At 47.5% G+C, this 17975-nt stretch overlaps 1 protein-coding gene across 1 annotated transcript in view; it reads left to right on the top strand.

Annotated features, from left to right (window-relative positions):
* The window catches only part of PRKCB (protein kinase C beta), a 242315-nt gene extending 230407 nt beyond the window's left edge, over positions 1–11908 (top strand). Inside the window, 1 exon segment of the mRNA XM_032231081.1 lies at positions 9610–11908. Coding sequence (XP_032086972.1) covers positions 9610–9768 — 159 coding nt within the window. The 3' untranslated portion in view covers positions 9769–11908.
* Positions 11909–17975: the final 6067 nt, after the last annotated feature.

Below are 17975 nucleotides of genomic sequence, written 5' to 3'. Positions count from 1 at the left end.
GGGGTCGCGGCTGATGGAGCACCTGAAACCCTTCTGGGCACATTTCAGTGGAGGGGACTCCTCCCTCCTGGCCCAGCCAGGTTTCAGTAATACATGCCAGGTCTGCCCCCTCGTCTAATATTAGGTCCTGGATGAGGGGAGCTTTGTGAACCACAAACCTGGCATTTAGCAACAACAGCCTGAGACCAGGGCCCTGACAACTCTCGCTATCTGGTCCTGGAGTGGAACTAACAGGGCAGGAAGGAGGGATCGCTGTGACGTAGCGGACCCTCCTTCCCCTGTAATGGCTAGCCCTGAAGTTCCCGTCGTACCTGCCCCTCCCTGTCATGACCATAATGCTCTGGCCCACTCCCGCACCCGTAGACCCCATTTCCCCTCCCGTAGCCTCCACTCTCTCCGGCTGGTCATTTATGCCAATCATTCTAGGATGGGATGTGGGCCTGGGCCCCCTACTATTTCTGTGATAGCACTGAGTGGAGGAGGCACCAGGCTGTACTCCCAGTCCTCTTGTACATACACAGCCGCTCACCCATACAGTCCCCACATAAGTCAATTTTGTTTGCCTCTTTCTTCTTCCTCCTGCACTTTTCCCCCAAATGACTGTGCTCCCCTCCCCCCTCATTTATGGCAGGATGGCAGCAAGCCTAGCAAAGCATAGGGAAGATGTCAGATCTGACACTCCTTTACAAAGCTCCTAATATATTCCATGGATCAGTCTAACCACGGCAGATGACTTGGTCAGACACAAAGGAAGAAGCTGCACCTTCTGATAGAACATTGAATGACAGAGTTGGAAGGGACCTTGGAGGTTTTCTAATCCAACCCCCGGCTTGAGCAGCAGACCCTATACCAGGGGTGTCCAAACTTGGGAACTTTAAGACTTGTGGACTTCAACTCCCAGAATTGGAGAATTCTGAGAGTTGAAGTCCACAAGTCTTAAAGTTCCCAAGTTTGGACACCCCTGCCCTGGGCCATTTCAAACAAATGGTTGTCTCTTTTTGAAAGCCACCAGTGATGGAACAGCCACAACATCTGGAAGCAAGCAGTTCCATTGGTTGATTGCTCTCACCATTAGGAAATTTCTCCTTTCCTGGGCTTCCAGGATGATGACCACCCCAGGAGCTCAAAATCCTGGACTAGATTTGCTGTGACCTGACAGAAATCAGGAGGTTGTGAGTTCAATCCTCAGTAGAGGCAGATATAGGGTCTCCTGCTTGGACAGGGGGTTGGACTAGATGACCTGCGAGGTCCCTTCCAACTCTGTTAATCTGTTAACTTTCCAGGGGGTCATTTTTTGTGTGCATGCTGACAACTACGGTACATTTTTCACATCTGAGGACACAGCGGCCCTTATATTTTGCAGCTTCATTTCATGCTAATTCCTTCAGAAAATGCTTCTTCATCCCATTCCTGCCCCCAAATCTTCAATTATCCTTTGGCTGGAGTTTAGAACAAGACACAAAAATACGCCAGGTTCACCAACACCTGAAACAGTTCTTGAGCAGCAGGAAGGGGCAAGTTAGGTCCAGAGCAATAAATAATCAGGTAGTCCAGGGTATAAATTCAAACAAAATAAGCAACTATTTCAATTGAATAACTAAAATATTATTCCATTTCAGCTTAACGAAATCCATATTTAAGCGCATCGAGATATTTTTATCTTGTGAAGTATTATCATTTTTGAAAGTGAAATTAAACACTTTGAGCCAAGCGCTACTCAAGCCCAATTCCCAAGCAAAATTAAGGTGGGCTAAAAGACCTAATTATGGCTAACAGTTCTATAGTTCACGTTCAAAATGGCACAACTGGAATTTTAAAAAAATTACCAGTGGAAAAGGTTATACTGACTGGCACCAGTGGTGGGTTCCTACGAGTTCAGACCAGTTCAGCCAAACCGGTAGTGGTTTGGCAGCCTGGGCCGCTGGAACCGGCAGCAACCTAGGTCTGCCACGCCCCCGAACTGGTTGTCCGGGCAACACTGTAGGAGCTGCCATCTTGTTTTTTGCTTCTGCGCATGCGCAAAGCAATTTTTATTGCACTACACATGCACGCACAGCATGCACCAAGCAAACCAGCAGTAGTGACTGCCAGAACCCACCCTGACTGGCACCATCTGACCAGTTTCCTCCATACTGGGAATCATCCAACATGGTACCAAGCCTTATTGCATAGACTTGAATCCAATTTCATACTTAATGATTCGAAGAGCCAAGGTGGCGCAGTGGTTAAATGCAGCACTGCAGGCTACTGCTAGATCAGCAGTTCAGCGGTTCAAATCTCACCGGCTCAGGGTTGACTCAGCCTTCCATCCTTCCGAGGTGGGTAAAATGAGGACCCAGATTGTTGGGGGCAATATGCTGACTCTCTGTAAACCGCTTAGAGAGGGCTGAAAGCCCTATGAAGCGGTATATAAGTCTACTGCTATATTCTGCATTAGCTGCAAGAACTTGAATGGAAAAGAAAGCATCCTCTGCCCCAGAGAGCAACTTCCAACTTTCACAATTGCCTTGGCTGGCCAAGGTTTCTCACTCTGGGTTGTCTTTTATGGCAAACAGGACTGAGTTTTCCTTCTCCAACTTCTTACTAACAAGAGGCCAACAGAATGCTCACTTGCCCTCTGCTCCTGTGGAACCATCCCTGATCCACCGGTCTGCCAATCCGCCAAGCCAGAACGATTAGGGTATTCTGGACTAGAAGACCTCCAAGGTCCCTTCCAACTCTATTATTCTGATCTGTTGCTTAATATCAGGCATGCCTCATTTAAAATCCAAGAAAGAAAACTCCCAACTCCATTTAATTAGAGAATAAGGTACTTTTACTGGACATGAGCCGAGGTGGCGCAGTGGTTAAATGCAGCACTGCAAGCTACTTCAGCTGACTGCAGTTCTGCAGTTCGGCTGTTCAAATCTCACCAGCTCAGGGTTGACTCAGCCTTCCATCCTTCCGAGGTGGGTAAAATGAGGACCCGGATTGTTGTTGGGGCAATATGCTGACTCTGTAAACCGCTTAGAGAGGGCTGAAAGCCTTATGAAGCGGTATATAAGTCTAACTGCAATTGCTATTGCTATGAAATGAAAACAGCGAAAGTAAAGCAAGATCTGAAGCCAAAAAATGTCAACTTGTACATATCAAACATTTACCCAAATCCCTCCCCCCAGTTACCCCAACCCAATGTCCAGTCTCCCAAAGGTGTCATGTGGGGTGCATCTTCAAGTGGCCTCATTCAGTTGGTATGCAGAGACAGTTGCTCTTGACCAAGTCCAAACACGAGCCAGCATCAGCATGCGCAGAAGATGGTGAAAACAAACCTCCCTTCTTGAGATATCTCCACCAACACCTCCCCGCCCAAATACCATGAGCCCCCACCCTCCCCATTACTATATCAGGCAATAGCAAGAATGCAAAGTAGAGGCTGACATCTAGCTTGATAGCTATCTAACTATCATCCATCTCGTGCAAAGTGATTCTGAGTAGTGAACAATAAAACCAGGGATTATAACATTCAATAAGACCAGTGAAAACAAATTGGATGGAACAAAATGAAGGAAGTAAGATCCCAAGAGGGGAGATATGATGTAAAATAGCCAGTGCACAGGCTCCCTCTCGGATCCTCGGGTTTTAAGAGCTGTCTGGAAGGTCACAACCTCACTTTAGGAAGGAGGATGTTCCAAAGGCAGAAAAGGCTTGTCTCCTCAACCTCGTCAAGGTAGACCTCCCTCACAGACGGGACCCACCACCAGGCCTGATGGGATGGGTAGATGTGACCAGGAAGAGGCAGTTCCTCAGGAAACCAGTTCTATGCCAGTAGGGCTTTAAAGGTCAAGAGCAGTCCAACCTTCAATTGGACCCAGAAGCAAACTGGCAGCCTATCTGGAAGCTTATCTGGCTTGGATTTGGTTAGCCTTTAGATGTCAAAACTCCAGCATCAGATTTCAGGGCTGTAGGTTGAAACTGAAAGCATCATCGTGGGAAAGAGATCTTCCGCCATCCCATCCTTCCTTCCTGCCCTCTTTCATGGGCCTCTCCTGGCCTCTTTGAGGGAGATGGGAATGGGAGTGGCAAATGGGGAGGATTCCTTTACCTTTTTCTGAAGCTGGAAGGTCTGTTCTTTAAAAGTATATGTGCACCGTTGCCTTCCTGTAGCATCACGGCTTCCTGGTTGCCTTGGAGATCAAAGCAGCAGGTCAGACTGGTTGAATACGTTCCAGGACTGGACCGCCGCAATCTGACCGCCTCTCACACATCGCAAAACAAGGGAGCCCAGTTCCAGGCTTTCTGATTGCCTCCAATCTGGAATGCAAATGAACCTGATGTAATTATCCCTGCGTTCCTCAAAATGTACATCAGGAGAGGGGAGAGGCTTAATTCAGCTTCCTGTGCACTTAAAAATAGAACCCTTCCAGCTTCTTTCCTGACTTGGTTGGCTTCAACGGCTGGTGGCTTTCGACATACACCTCCACCTTTCTCCATGGCTCTGGTGACTGGTGGGGCCACCCAGGAGCCAAGGGTGACTTTCTACCCCTGGGTAAACCGTGGGGGTGGCTGGGTGTTGGGCTTTTCTCAGGCAAATCTCCAACAGAAAGGGAGGCAAGCAGTGTGAGTCACTTATCAGTCCTACTGGTCATAATGGACTTAGAGATCACATCATAGAGCCATGATGGCGAACCTATGGCACGTATGCCAGAGGTGACACGCAGACCCCTCTCTGTGGGCACGCACGGCATCACCAGCTGCTCTTCTGGTTTCCAGCCGCACTCACACACCAATCAGCTGCTCTTCGAAGGTGCTGCAGTGCTGGAAACCCAAAGACCAGCTGGCCTGCACCCGTGCATGTGTCACCCACCTGGTGCTTGGGTTTCCAGCGCTCCAGCAGGCGCAAAAACCAGCATGCGTACCAGAAACCCAAAGACCAGGTGCATGCGCACCGGCCAGCTGGTCTTTGGGTTTCTGGCACACTGGCATGCATGCATGCGCACACCACCATGCATTCTGATTTGGGCCGTTGGTGCAGAAAAGGTTTGCCATCTCTGTCCTAGAGACAGAGGAGCCAGTTCCTTCTCTCTGGCTAGGATAGGAGAGATGAGTGTTTTCTGGGACTCCTGTGGAAAGGCATTTTGAGCAGGGTGTCTTTTGTTTCACATAGAAGAGCAGCGTTTTTCAAAGACTACGCTAAAAGAAGTACAGTTTAAAAATAACAAGAGAAGGAGGCATAGAGAGCTACATTATAATGGAAATCATTTTACATAGTCAATAATTAAAGACTTTTTCATGCATTTGTCTTCAGAAGGCAAGTACGCCCAATTCAACAGGGCGATGAGTTTTTCAGGGCCAAACATGGGGCAGGTGTGATGCTTGGCTCCTCCTGCACCTGGGGAAGTGTCGGGACTCTTCTTCCTTTGCCAAACGTAGCCGCTTCCCGCTGGCCTTTGGGTCACTGTAACACTGAGCACAATGAAAGACCAAAGAATGTGCAAAAGAATTTCCCTGTATTTTGTTGGCAATTCTGACAACCTTCTTCTTTTGTCACCCCACAATGGAGAGGCCAACAGAAGGAACGTAGTGGTTGGAAGAATGCCTTGGCTGGCACCATCTGGCCTATATGTTCTCTGGCAGATGATCCGAATAGGCAGGCCTTCCTGTTGCACAGAAGATGTGTGTGCACACAGATGTTCCCCTTCCAGGCTTTTCTGCTAAAAACAGGGTCAAGGAAAAGCCAAAAACCCTCGCCAGAAGGAAACCCAGGAAACTTTGATGTAGAATCCTTGGTGCTCTCTGAGCTTGGTGGTTTTATGGCAGACGTTTCATTACCCAACTAGATAACATCATCAGTGCTAGAACAGAGGGGGAGTTACAGAGCAGAGGAGGAGGAGGAGGAGGACTGTGGGGTCTTTGGTGCTCTTGGAGCTTGGTGCTTTTCTTGCAGACGTTTCATTACCCAACTAGGTAACATCATCCATGATAGAAGGGATCAGGGGGGCAGGAGGAGAGGAGGAGGACAAAGAAGAAAAGGACTGTGGGTTCCTTAGTGCTCTGTGAGCTTGATGCTTTTGTTTCAGACGTTTCATTACCCAACTAGGCAACATCAGCAGGGCTAGTGGGGAGTGGTGTTTGCTCTCTGTTGTAACAACCCATTCAGACAAAAAAAAAATCAAACAGTAAACAACAGTCCTATCAAGAAACCACTGAGAACACTAATCAACACCAACAGGATAAGTCAGTTATAAATAAATGGAGAGGCAACCCCATTTCCTTCTCACACTGATGATGTTACTTAGATGGATAATGAAATGTCTGCAAGCAAACCACTGAGTTCAGAGAGCACTAAGAACCCTGAAGTTCATCTCTGAACTGCAAATATTCTCTTCTATTGTTGCTGGAGTTGCCATCCTGTGTCTTGAAGAAAGACAAAGAAGCATCTCTGGACACCAGACTCTGCTCATTATCATGTGCACTAAAATGCTGTATTTGAATATGGAAATATGGGACTCAGAGAGGATGCCTTAGATCAGTGTTTCTCAAACTTGGCCACTTGAAGATGTCCGGACTTCAACTACCAGAATTCCCCAGCCAGAGAATGCTGGCTGGGGAATTCTGGGAGTTGAAGTCCGGACATCTTCAAGTGATCAAGGTTGAGAAACACTGCCTTAGGTTATCTGCTTCTCTCTATTGAATATATTCTATTTCTGAGAGAGAAGAGGGGGGGAAGGGAAGGAAGGAAGGAAATTAGACTGTCCAGAAAATATGGTAAGAAATCACCATAATAGGGGAGGGTGGGCAGAATGTTGGGTTTTTTTTGGTTCTGTTCCTGCCACTCCCCCTGCCCCCTTCCATGCCTCTTGTTTGCCTTCTTATCAATTGGAGCCCTGGTTGTGCTTGGAGCTGCTGCCTTCAAAGGAGATTCCAGAAGGGAGTCCCTGAATGGGGTTTGCCTGGGCGATTGCAAGCAGGCTGACTGGTGGCAGTGACTGTGTTCTCCTGTGATTGGCCTCTTCTTGGAATCAGGTGGGGTGTGAACTTTTATGTCGTAGTTGTGGTCCAAAAGCTCAGGGCAACCTCACCTTTCTCCAATCAGCAACTGTAAGGGCCTGAAGAGGTAGGACAGTTTGCAAAGGTGAGGCTTGAATGTCTATGGAAATTCTCAGGTCAGAGCTGTCCCAAAGGTGCTTTTTCCAAAAGGCGACTGGACTTTCTTGGTTTTGTCTTTGAAAATGTTTTGCTTCTCCTCTCTTTTCTTGAAGAGAACCGAAGAAGCTCCTTGGATGAGGAGTAAAACGTTTTCAAAGAGAAAACCAAGGGAGTCCAGCTGCCTTTTGGAGGAAAAAAACCCTTTTGAATCAGTGGATTCAGTTGGATGATTTCAGTTTACAGATGATGCAAATCCATTTGTCTCAGCAAATGATAGCTAAAAACCCATCAAGGGGGCTTGGAAAGTGTCAGTGAAGAGCCGCTTTCAAGCTGTGTACATGAGCAGGGAAGAGGGAAGCTTTGAAGCGGCACTTTTTTCCTCGGAAACCTCACGCCAAGCAAGGGAAGCTCTGGAGCTGCTTTGATCAAAGCAGCCAGGAATGAAGGGCCCATCACTGTGAGGCCAGCAGGACTGGCAAGCTTTCCTCGGCACAGCCCTTCAAGTGCTGCTCTGTCTCTTCCATTCGTGGCTTCCGGTCTCAGCTTCCAAGGTGTGATCTGGAGGCTGGGCAATGCGACCGACCACTGGAATTGTGGGTTACGGAATCCTAGCTATGGGTAACCAAGTCAAAAGCTGCACGGTCTGCTCCAGCAAGTAAAAGAAGGGACTGGGTGGCTCTTTTTATGCTGCTATGCTTTTTATGCCTTTTTATGCTTGTTATGTGGTATCAAGGCTGCTTGAGCTGATATCCTCATTGTGTCTGGCTGATTGCACTTGAATTCTCCTCGGAAGGGTTCTGGGTTCAAACCAGTCATCACCCTAGGTGGGAATTTCCTCCATCCTTTTAAAAAGCTGCCAGGTGAAAATGCTGCTGCCGCCTAGATTTTTGTTCTCTTGCCAGAAAGTTGTAACAGACCCCCAAAAGGGGACAGACTTGAAGAGACTGGACTGACATCTGTCAGAAATGGTGTAGGGTCTCCTGCTTGGGTGGGGGGGTGGACTAGATGACCTACAAGGTCCCTTCCAACTCTGTTAAATCTGTTAAAAATCACACTTGCAGTGTAATGTTGAGTTTGTATTGTGGACTAGAATGCAGACCTGGCCTGGTCACAGAATTCTAAAGCCCATTTCCAGAGCGACTGGGAGGTTTTTAGCATCTTGTTGTGCTGGAAAAGTTTCAGCCGGAATCCAATTCACATTATGTTTGATATTCTGGATCAGGGAGTCTTTACCTGTATTGGTTTGCTAGGGAAGCATTTCCTTCCTTCTGGCATCTTGTTCTCTGACCCAGGCCCTCATTTGGTGGATTTGCAACGTTCTCCAGGCTTTCATGATTGACAACAAGTGTTTACAGCTTCTGAAGTTGGGGCGGCTCCGAAACGGAAGGATACGGAAAGAGAAAGTGTCTTTCAAAGCAAATGGGGGGGGGGGGGTTTCAGAGAAACTCTTGCTCTTACTAATAATAAGAGAAAAGAAATGGGTATCAACACACTCGTCTTCTCTGTGTGATTATTTCCTAACAGACGTTTTAGCCTGTAATATTTTTTTTCTTCCCTTAAATCATGTCTGATTTTCGGAGGCTGCCTGGACAAGTCCCTGCAGTTTTCTTGGCAAGGTTTTTCAGAAGTGCTTTGCCAGAGCCTCCTTCCTACGGCTGAGAGAAAGGGACTGGCCCAAAGTCACTCGCCTGGCTTTGCGCCCAAGGTGGGACTAGAACTCCCCACCTCCCGGTTTCTAGTCTGATGCCTTAACTCCATTAAATCCCAAAGAAAGACATCAGGATGGCCCTTCTCCCACCCAGCCACCAAATTCAGCATGGGTGCAATGCTGCCTTTCCCTGAAGAAATGGCTGCAGAATTTTTCATTCCAGAAAAATTGTCTGCTCAATTTCTTTATGCTTTTTATGCCAATGTCAAAAGGTCCTCCTGTTCACCGAGGGGGTGGTTGGCTTGCATGCAGATAAGAGAGGAGAAAACCTACCCCTGGTGCTCCATGCCCAGCATCCCGTGTGAACCTGGCTGAAACTCTCTAGGGGTCCTGTGTATGGGAAGCCCTAGCGAACCAGGCACCAGCGTGGGAGAGACATCCAAGGCAGCCTTGATTTGTTTTCTGAGCAGCCGGAGAAGCTCTGCATGTAGCAGCCTTGCATGTGCCTGGCAGAGCCTTGCAAGTAATTGCCTCACCATCCATTCCCCTCCTGCAATTACTTGCCAAGGCCAGCCGAGAGTCTCCCGCTTCCCAGCATATCATTCCGTGACTCTGGGCTGCTCCCTGCTGCCACACTGGGGCCATCAGGATTTTGCATTGATTCTTTTTGGTTCTCTCATTTTGCTCATGACTTGCCTGCAGCCTGGATTGTGGGGTGGCGGTTGGGTGGGGCTGCAAGGGGGACATAACAAGCTGCATCCAACTTTTTTGCATTTCCCCCCCCCCCTTTGTTCCTTTCGCCACCTGCCATGAGTTCTTTTCTTCCCCTTTCATAGTGCGGACGCAATGCTGAAAACTTCGACCGGTTTTTCACCCGCCATCCACCTGTCTTAACTCCACCTGACCAGGAAGTCATCAGGAACATTGACCAATCAGAATTTGAAGGCTTTTCCTTTCTTAACTCTGAGTTTTTTAAGCCTGAAGTCAAGAGCTAAGTAGACCATCCTCCCCCTCCCCCCTCCCCTCGCACACCCATGGCCATCTCCATTTGGTCCCGGCTGCTGTCTGGTGGAGCCCTCTGTTGCAACCATTAGCTGTCATGCTTTGGAGATATATATATATATATATCTTTTGTGGTGATACTGGAATGACCATCCTTCAAAGACTTGAGCTGCAACTGAGTGTGGTTGCATACGTGGCACAGGGGAGGAGAAAGAACGAGCAACTGAAGTGCTATGGCTGTAAGTCTAAAGATCAGGTCCTCCTGGAGGTTGAGCAGGCAGCAAGCATTGGAAAGACCCACTTCCTTTAAAGTTAGTGAAACGCCTCTGGATCTTGAGCACCTGTTGACGGTGCTCTCCTCTTCTCCTCCATCCCACTCGGTTCTTCCCAAGGAAGCAGTTGGCAAAAGGAGTGGACCTGCTCTGGCTTTGCAAGATGGGGCTTGGCTCAGCTCCCTTATCCCTTGCAGAATCGCTCGCTTAGAGGATGCTGCCGCCTCCTTGTCTCCTCGCTTCACTTTGGTGTGAAACCCATCTGGAGAGAGAGAGAGAGAGAGAGAGGGAGAGAGAGAGAGAGAGAGATCTTTGTTATTTCCATGGCACCTGCAACAATCACGATGAGTCAGAACTGGCTGCTAGAGGCCTTTGGGTCCAGCCTGCGTTTAGTTCCCCAAACCTCAGTGAATCAGTGAAGCCTGTCAGTAGATGTTGATCCTCCAGGATGTTTATTGTTCTTATTCCCAGGAATCCCAGGAGATTGAGATGGGGGACCAGGAGGGTCTCCAGAGTCTTCCTTAGAAGGAAGTCATGCCAGTTAGATTTGGTGAGGGAGCCCCATGTGGGCCATGTTTGAAGTTACACAGCCCCTTCCCCCTTCCATAGGAATCCCACAACATCCACCTTCAGTTATTGCCATTTCTCATGTTCTTCTTAACTATTCCGTTTATTTGCATTAATAAATCCACACCTAAAAGAAGTCCTGGAACTGGATCTGGCCTTCCTAAGGCTAACTGAAAAGCACAAGCAACGCACGGAGACAAGTGTTGCCTGGTCTCACCCGCAATGCTGACGACATCATTGTAGATAGCTGGGAAAGTTTCCTGGGGGAATCCCTGGCTGGTCCCAGCACGAAGGACAGTCTCAGATGGAAGAAAGGAGCCTCCTCTTGAGGGATGAAAGATACTTCCTGGCTTGTTCAGTTCAGAGAAAATTAACCGGCACCTGAAAGGATGGAGAAGTGTTGCCAATGTTGGACCAGGTGACCTGGCACAGGAGAAGGTGGGACTCGGTGTTTCTGGAGAGTGGAGAAGAGGGGTCCCCGGGCTTTGTGGGGACACGGCTGCAGGGGAGGGAAAGGGAAGGGGCCAGGATGGTCCTCCAAAGCCGGTCAGAACTGAGAAGCCCTAGTTTGGTTTTCAGTGCTAGAAGAGAGGAAGATGGGAAGGGTTCCCAAGGGGAGGGGGAATTGGCTGCTGGAACTGAGTTTATGGAGCCATTTCTCTTTCTGGAATTTTTTAGCTCAGGTTGCCTTGGCCTGATAAGGAGGCACCTTTCAGCCCAAAATGTCACCCCTTTTGTCTCAGGAGTCCCCAACCTGGCCATCAAAATCCCCATCTTGGAGTCAATGGTCAACCTCGTATCTACCATTCCATGTTAGTTTTTATGTTTAATTCGCATCAACCCTATGTGGCACCTTTGCAATATTTGGGGGGAGGAGGGGAGGGAGGTATCGTTTGTCCAGCTGCCAAATTAACAAATTCCATACGTCCCACCGTGCTTTATCTGTGTCAAAAATTTAGTATTTTACTAAAATTAAGCTGATATTTAAAATCCCAAAAGTTGTGTGTAATTTGACTGAAGCTGTAAAATATTTTTGGTTTGCCTAATATTCTTCATAGAATAAGAAATATTTTCTGTTGGAATTTGAAGTTGTCTGTGTTTTTGAGAAAGAGAGAGAGAGAGAGAGAGAGAGAGAGAGAGAGATCCTTTAAAGTTGGGACAATGCTTACCTTTATTTTTTGTTCTTTCTCACATCATGCTTGTGGGGTGTGCAATTATCAGTTTGATTTTGAGTTGTTTATGCTATGCCAATTTTTTCCCCCAGAAACAGTTATAAAATAAAAAGTAAATCTTATTTTGAGGCAACCTCAATTTATTATAAAACAGATCTTCAATGAGAAGGGAACAATTTGAAAGCAAAATCTCTGCTCAAAAGTTCAAATCTGACAGCATTAACAGTTACATTACATTTATTACTTTTTAGAAACCATCAGGGCCAAAACTGTTGAACTTCACATGTGAAATCTAGTAATGAACTTTCAGCAAGATTTAGGATCTTTCCTTAGAAATATACGTTAACCTCAATTTTTTTTAAAAAAGGAAGAAAACCTTCTGTAAGAAATTGAAATTTCAGGTATGGGTGTTTTTAGTCCAACTCTACAAAATAGTAGGTAATCTGAATCAGAATGTTAAAAATTCAGAATAGAAAATCCCTTAGCAATACAAGACCCATGTAGCACTTACCTGGAGAACTTGGGTCTTGGAGATAAGAGCTTAACATTCCAACTCCTCCACAATGGGTAGCCTCTGCTCTTCTCCTTCTCACTACACAATCCAAGGATTTGGAGTCCTCAATCAACTCAGGACTCAGGAACCTAAGCAATGGAAAATGGCATCATCAAGGACCATGGTTATGTGGGATAATTGTCCAAGCGTCCATCACTGGAGATGGCATGACCTTGACTTCTCCCCCAATATTCCAATGGTGCCTAAGGAAAGCAGAAGGGCTGCTGTCTTCTCAGTCCAAAAGATAAAGGTGCCTCCGGTTTTCTCTGGTCCTTACAAACAGCACAACCTTCCTTTACTGGCTCTTTCGAAGCCCACACCAATGTTCTCTGTGGGAGGCTTTGGCCAAGGCCCCACACCTCCCCGAAAGCTTCTCTGTCACATCAGGCGGCATGTGGTCATCCCATGACTCATCATCGGCCCACAGCTTTGCTCAGAGCCAGCTGTCCTTTTGGGCAATTAGAAAGGATTCCTGGAGGAGAGAAAGCAGGAGAGAGAGAGATCCAAATAACAAATTGTGCTTCTCCATGCTTCCCATTGAGTGACTGTGAGAAAAAGAAAAACATGGGAAAGGTTACCCAAGAGAAGACATTCTTTGTAACCCTTCTAAGGAAACAGATGAAACCCAGTTTACAGGACATTTTCCTTCCGGCTTCTTCATATCCACATGATTTCACCAATCACTGTCTTTACCTTTCAGTAATAACTGACACAACCACCTAGAATCATGGGGGCCACTGTCCTGTGGATTCTTTGCCTAGAGCAGCCTTTCCCGGTCTCGGGCCTTGGATTGCAACTCCCCTGGCCCTTGTCATGATGAGGCTCTGTCCAACACACCTGACTGGCACCAGATTGTGGAGGGTTCTCCTTGATGGAGCAAGGCTGAGGTAGAAAGCTTCAGGACCTCACATAGTTGAGCTGAAGGGGAATTCTCCCTTTCCTCCAGCTCTGTGCTTGTTTCCACACAAATGCCCAAAGCAAAATGGGGATCTGTGTTGCTCAGCAGGGTCTATGATCATCCGCTTCGGCCAACTCACCACAGCCAGTTCACCACAGCTAACTCTCCACAGCCAACTCGCCCCAGGACAGAAGTTATATAACATTGAAGAAATGGTGGAATAGAATCATTGAAGAAAGGATGCAAAAGGAGAGACAGAATGAAATGTAAATGACAAAAATCAAAATATTTTTAATTTATTTTAAATAATTAAATTGAATGGTTCAATTGTCCTGCGGCAAGTTGGCCGTAAACAGTTGGCCGAGGTGAGGGGGCTACAGAGAGTTGGCCGCAGTGAGTCCTCCCATTCCATTCACAGCATGTAGCCTCCATGTCACCTATGAAAATAACAGGACTGTAGAATTTAAGCTGCTTGATCAAGAGCAGACAAGGAGAACAACCCCAGTTACTTTGGCATTAATTCCAAATGGAGTCAGTCGTTCTTCTGGAACACACCTGAAAAGTACCCCCTTGTAGCTAAGGTGGCCATTTCATTAATACCACCTTGAAAACAAGTTTTTTTCTTTCCTGTGGAACTGTTATGTTGTGGTTACTCTATTAATACAGCTGGGCTGGTATCCCATGCACATTTTCCTGGAGTGGATTTCCTTAGACCAGCGATCTCAAACTCAAAGCCCGGGGGCTGTATCCAGCCTGTGGTATACTTAGATCTGGCCCATGGGACTGCCCTGGAAAGAGCGAAGAAGTAGCCCGCAGTGCTTCAGCCAGTGAAAACGGGCCCCCAAGCTCCATTTTTAGCTGCCACAGCCTCCTGCAACCCTCTGCCAGTGAAAATGGAGCAGAGCAGGAGGTTGTGGCAGCCAAAAACGGAGCTTGGGAGCCTGTTTCCACTGGCAGAGTGCTTGCCCCCCCATTGCCTTGGATAGGAGTGACATTGAGCAGGCCACACTCACCCTGGCCATGCCCACCCCTCATTGTGGCTCCCAATGAAATTGAGTTTGACACCCCTGCCTTAGACCCCCTTAAATGTGTTGCTGCTATTTTTTGACCACTTGATGATGACCTTAAAAAGCACTCATAGATGCACACACAACGCAAAAACCACCCACTATATAACTGGCCAATTAAGAGCGCTGCCTGGACACAGCCATGGGACAGAAATCCATTGATCAGAAATTGGTGTTGAAATCTCCCTCGTCGAGGTCAGGATGTTGCTGACCAGAAAAGAAAAGAGCAGAATTTGATTGGCCTTTGGTATCTGCTAATCATGAGATTGTTTCAGAGGGGGCATTCAGCAGGTTCTGTCCAGTTCTGGAGAACCAGTAAATACCACTTCTGGCTGGCCCCTCCCCATCTATTCTCTGCCTCCTGAGTCCCAACTGATCGGGAGGGAATGGGGATTTTGCAGTAATTGTCAGGGTTCCAAATAGCATCCAAAATTAAATCAGAGTGCAAAGCAAAGCATTCCTCAAAGTTCCAATTTATTAAGAGAGTTGTGTTGGCACATCTGGGAAATCCCGAATCTGAAAGCTTTCCGGTTTTCCCCACCTAGTTGAAATTTCAAGATCTTGGCCCCACACCCACAAGTCCATAACATGGTCCAATCTTCCACTTCCATGCTAGCAGTTCTATTCCTCCAGTTCCGGTCAGGTGCAGAGGTGCAGCGACAAAGGATGACCTTGGCTTTCTAGAAAGAATTTTGTTTTGGCTACATAGCATCTAACTCCGTACAATCCCCTCTCCCATTTTCCCACAATAGAAAATGTATAGTAGAATAATAGAAAGTGTGGCAGGCCAAAGATCCAAAAGAAAAGGGGGCTGCAGACCTGACAGTAATCTTCCTCTGGAGTGAGGAGGGAATGGAGATTTTACAGTATTTTTCCCCTGCCATGCACACCAAGCCATGCCCACAGAACCGGTAGTAAAAAAAATTGAATCCCACCACTGCTTTGTTTCTTTTGTTTGCTTGGTTTATTTATATATTTATTTATTTTTTTATTTATTTATTTATTTATTTGTTCCATCCTAAACTCTTGATTCTTGGCAGCTACAACATCACAATGAAAACTTAAAATTCAATTCATGAAAATGAAACCTACCTAAGGACAGAAGAAAATAGGCACCGGGGGTGTTCAAAGAATCTCCATTCTTATTAGTTTCTTTAAGGTTCCTGGGAGGAGCAGCTCAATCACCTTGGGGAACAACTCCCATAAGGAGTGCCCTCTAGCTCCCTGGGCATCCTGGGAATATAGGACAATAAGAAGCCCCTCCCTCCATGCCCTAACAATCAGGTTAAATCTGGTTGGGATACTAGGGGCCAAACCACAGAGGGCTTCACAGGGTATCCTTTCTCCCTGAAACGAAATCTGTGGCTGACAACTTATCACCATAATGCAGGTCCAGAAACAGACTAGCCACATGATCAATCAAGCTCCTGCTTTTCTCCATCAGGGCTCCTGGCACGGTTTCTGCTCCTTCACTTCTCAGAGGGTCTCAGTACACCAAGACACCAGAACAAGCCCCTCAGGGGTAATACAGGGAGTGCTGGACTGAGCACGGCAGTTGAAACCCAGAATTTCGATAGCTAAGTGATGAGATCCTAAAGCACAACCACATCACTTAGCAACGGCACCCCTGCAGTCCAGGTGGCTGATTCTGACAGTCATTAGCCAAGGTAACTTCCTGCCAGCTTCCTGCAATCAAAATCAGTGGGGTAGCTGGCGGGAAGTTGCAGGTACCAGGGCCGCAGGTGGGTAAGTGGCTGCAGCCAGGTGGGGGAGGGAGCAAGGGGTAGATAGCAGCCTGGGCATAAGATGGGGGAAGGTATGCAAGAAGTGTGGCATGGGAGCATTCACAAGACTGGTTGCAGGTGAAATAACACACCTGGTTATTTCAGTTGAAAAGGAAACAAGAGAAGAGAATAATATTTCATCCCTCTTTCCCAATTGCCAAGTTATTGTCAGGCACTAAAGACTAGGTCCATGCCTGAAGGCTCAATTTAACTGATTCCTTGCTAAAAGCTTATGCACAGGGATCTTCTCAGCTAATGGTCAGCACTTGGTTAGCGTTAGATAAGGATCGACATCACTCAAGGGGGAGATTGGGCTTAGCTTGTTTGTGGCTACCTAATGATTCTAGGCTGGTCCCTCTTTTCATTCCTTCCCACTAGCTCTGCCAGGCCTTCTCCTAGAGCAGGGCTCAGCAACCTGTAGCTCTGGAGCCGCATGTGGCTCTTTCATCCCTCTGCTGAGGCTCCCTGTCGCCGGTCGGCTCCACAATTGACAGGGCTTTCGGTTAGGACAGATAGAGGAAAAAGGATGCCACACTAGGAGGAGACTCTATGGTGGGGAAACTGGACTTCCAGTCAGTTCCAGAATTGAATGGAGGGGGGAGCTTCCAGTTAGTACCTTTGTGGTTCTTTGAGTGTTTAAGGTTGCTGACCCCTGCCCTAGAGTTAAGTCCCCACTGAAGCAAGAGCACCCAAAGCTTTTCTCAATCTTGGGTCTTGATGTCCACCCCTCTTCAAGTTGGCAAGGTTGAGGGACATTGCAGTCTTCTGCTTCTCCAGGGAGCATATCTGAGCCCTCATCATCAGCTCTCTTCTCTGCATTACAGTTAATGGCTCGGAAATCAAATCAACCTTTGGGATTACAGTGGAAGAAAACCCTGTGGTGGCTGTAAGAGGCCACTTTTTGAGGGCTGAATTTCCAGGCTCTTTCATGGGGATGCTGTGAAGTCAACCATTCATCATTGCCCTGTGAAAATCAGCCTGTGGAACTCAAGGGCTGCTCTTGGTCTTTGGATGCAATGCTGGGGACTAGGCTAGATAATAAATCAGATTTGGTTTTATTGGCCTCTCCGTTTACTTTACCTGGAATATAACTAGTGTGGCTTCCTCTTTCTTTTTTCTTCCATTGCATTCAAATCTAGCCAATTTTGAGCAATCTCTTAGAGGCACATCTGTCCAGAGCCACAGGGCATATGACTTGGCCTCATGCAGGCAGGATTTGTATCTTTACCTCCAAAGAAGGGGGATTTCGCTGACAGTTACGTAAACAGCTGTTCTCAGGATGCTCAATTCTAAACTCTGCATTTGGCTCATGATAGTCATATCCTGTGAGCCCCACAATCTTGTTCTGGGGCTCACAGCCCCTGTGGCTCCTCACGCTGCACCTGAACTCGGGCAGTTCTCAGCTTGGATTGCAGGGGAGTCTACCTGAGGGCCCCACTTGCTGAGGGCACCTGCAAGGTGGAGCCACTCAGCAAATGGACAGCCCCTTCGTTCCGTTGCTGCCGCCACCGCCACGCATCGTGTTAGGCCCCTGGCTGATGTGGAAGCCTTGTGGTGGCTTCCTCCGGCACCAGCAGAACCTCCGTGTAAGTACTGATCTAGAGAGGGGCTCCTAGCCAGGCAATGACAGTGGGACCCCCTCACCCTTCCCCAGCACTTGGGTGATGCGGCCCCTTTTGCTGGGGGCTCCTCCTTGTGCCTTCCCCTGCACTGCTTTTAATTCTTCTGCTTTTTCATCCAACAGAAAGACAAGCATGACACTTCCAACTTCGATAAGGAGTTCACGAGGCAGCCGGTGGAACTCACGCCTACCGACAAACTCTTCATCATGAATTTGGACCAAAATGAGTTTGCAGGCTTCTCCTACACTAACCCTGAGTTTGTCAT

Source organism: Thamnophis elegans, chromosome 14 (assembly GCF_009769535.1).
Source record: "Thamnophis elegans isolate rThaEle1 chromosome 14, rThaEle1.pri, whole genome shotgun sequence".
NCBI classification, from domain to species: Eukaryota; Metazoa; Chordata; class Lepidosauria; order Squamata; family Colubridae; genus Thamnophis; species Thamnophis elegans.
Note: the sequence above shows the minus strand (reverse complement) of the source record. Positions and strands in the feature narration are given on the sequence as shown.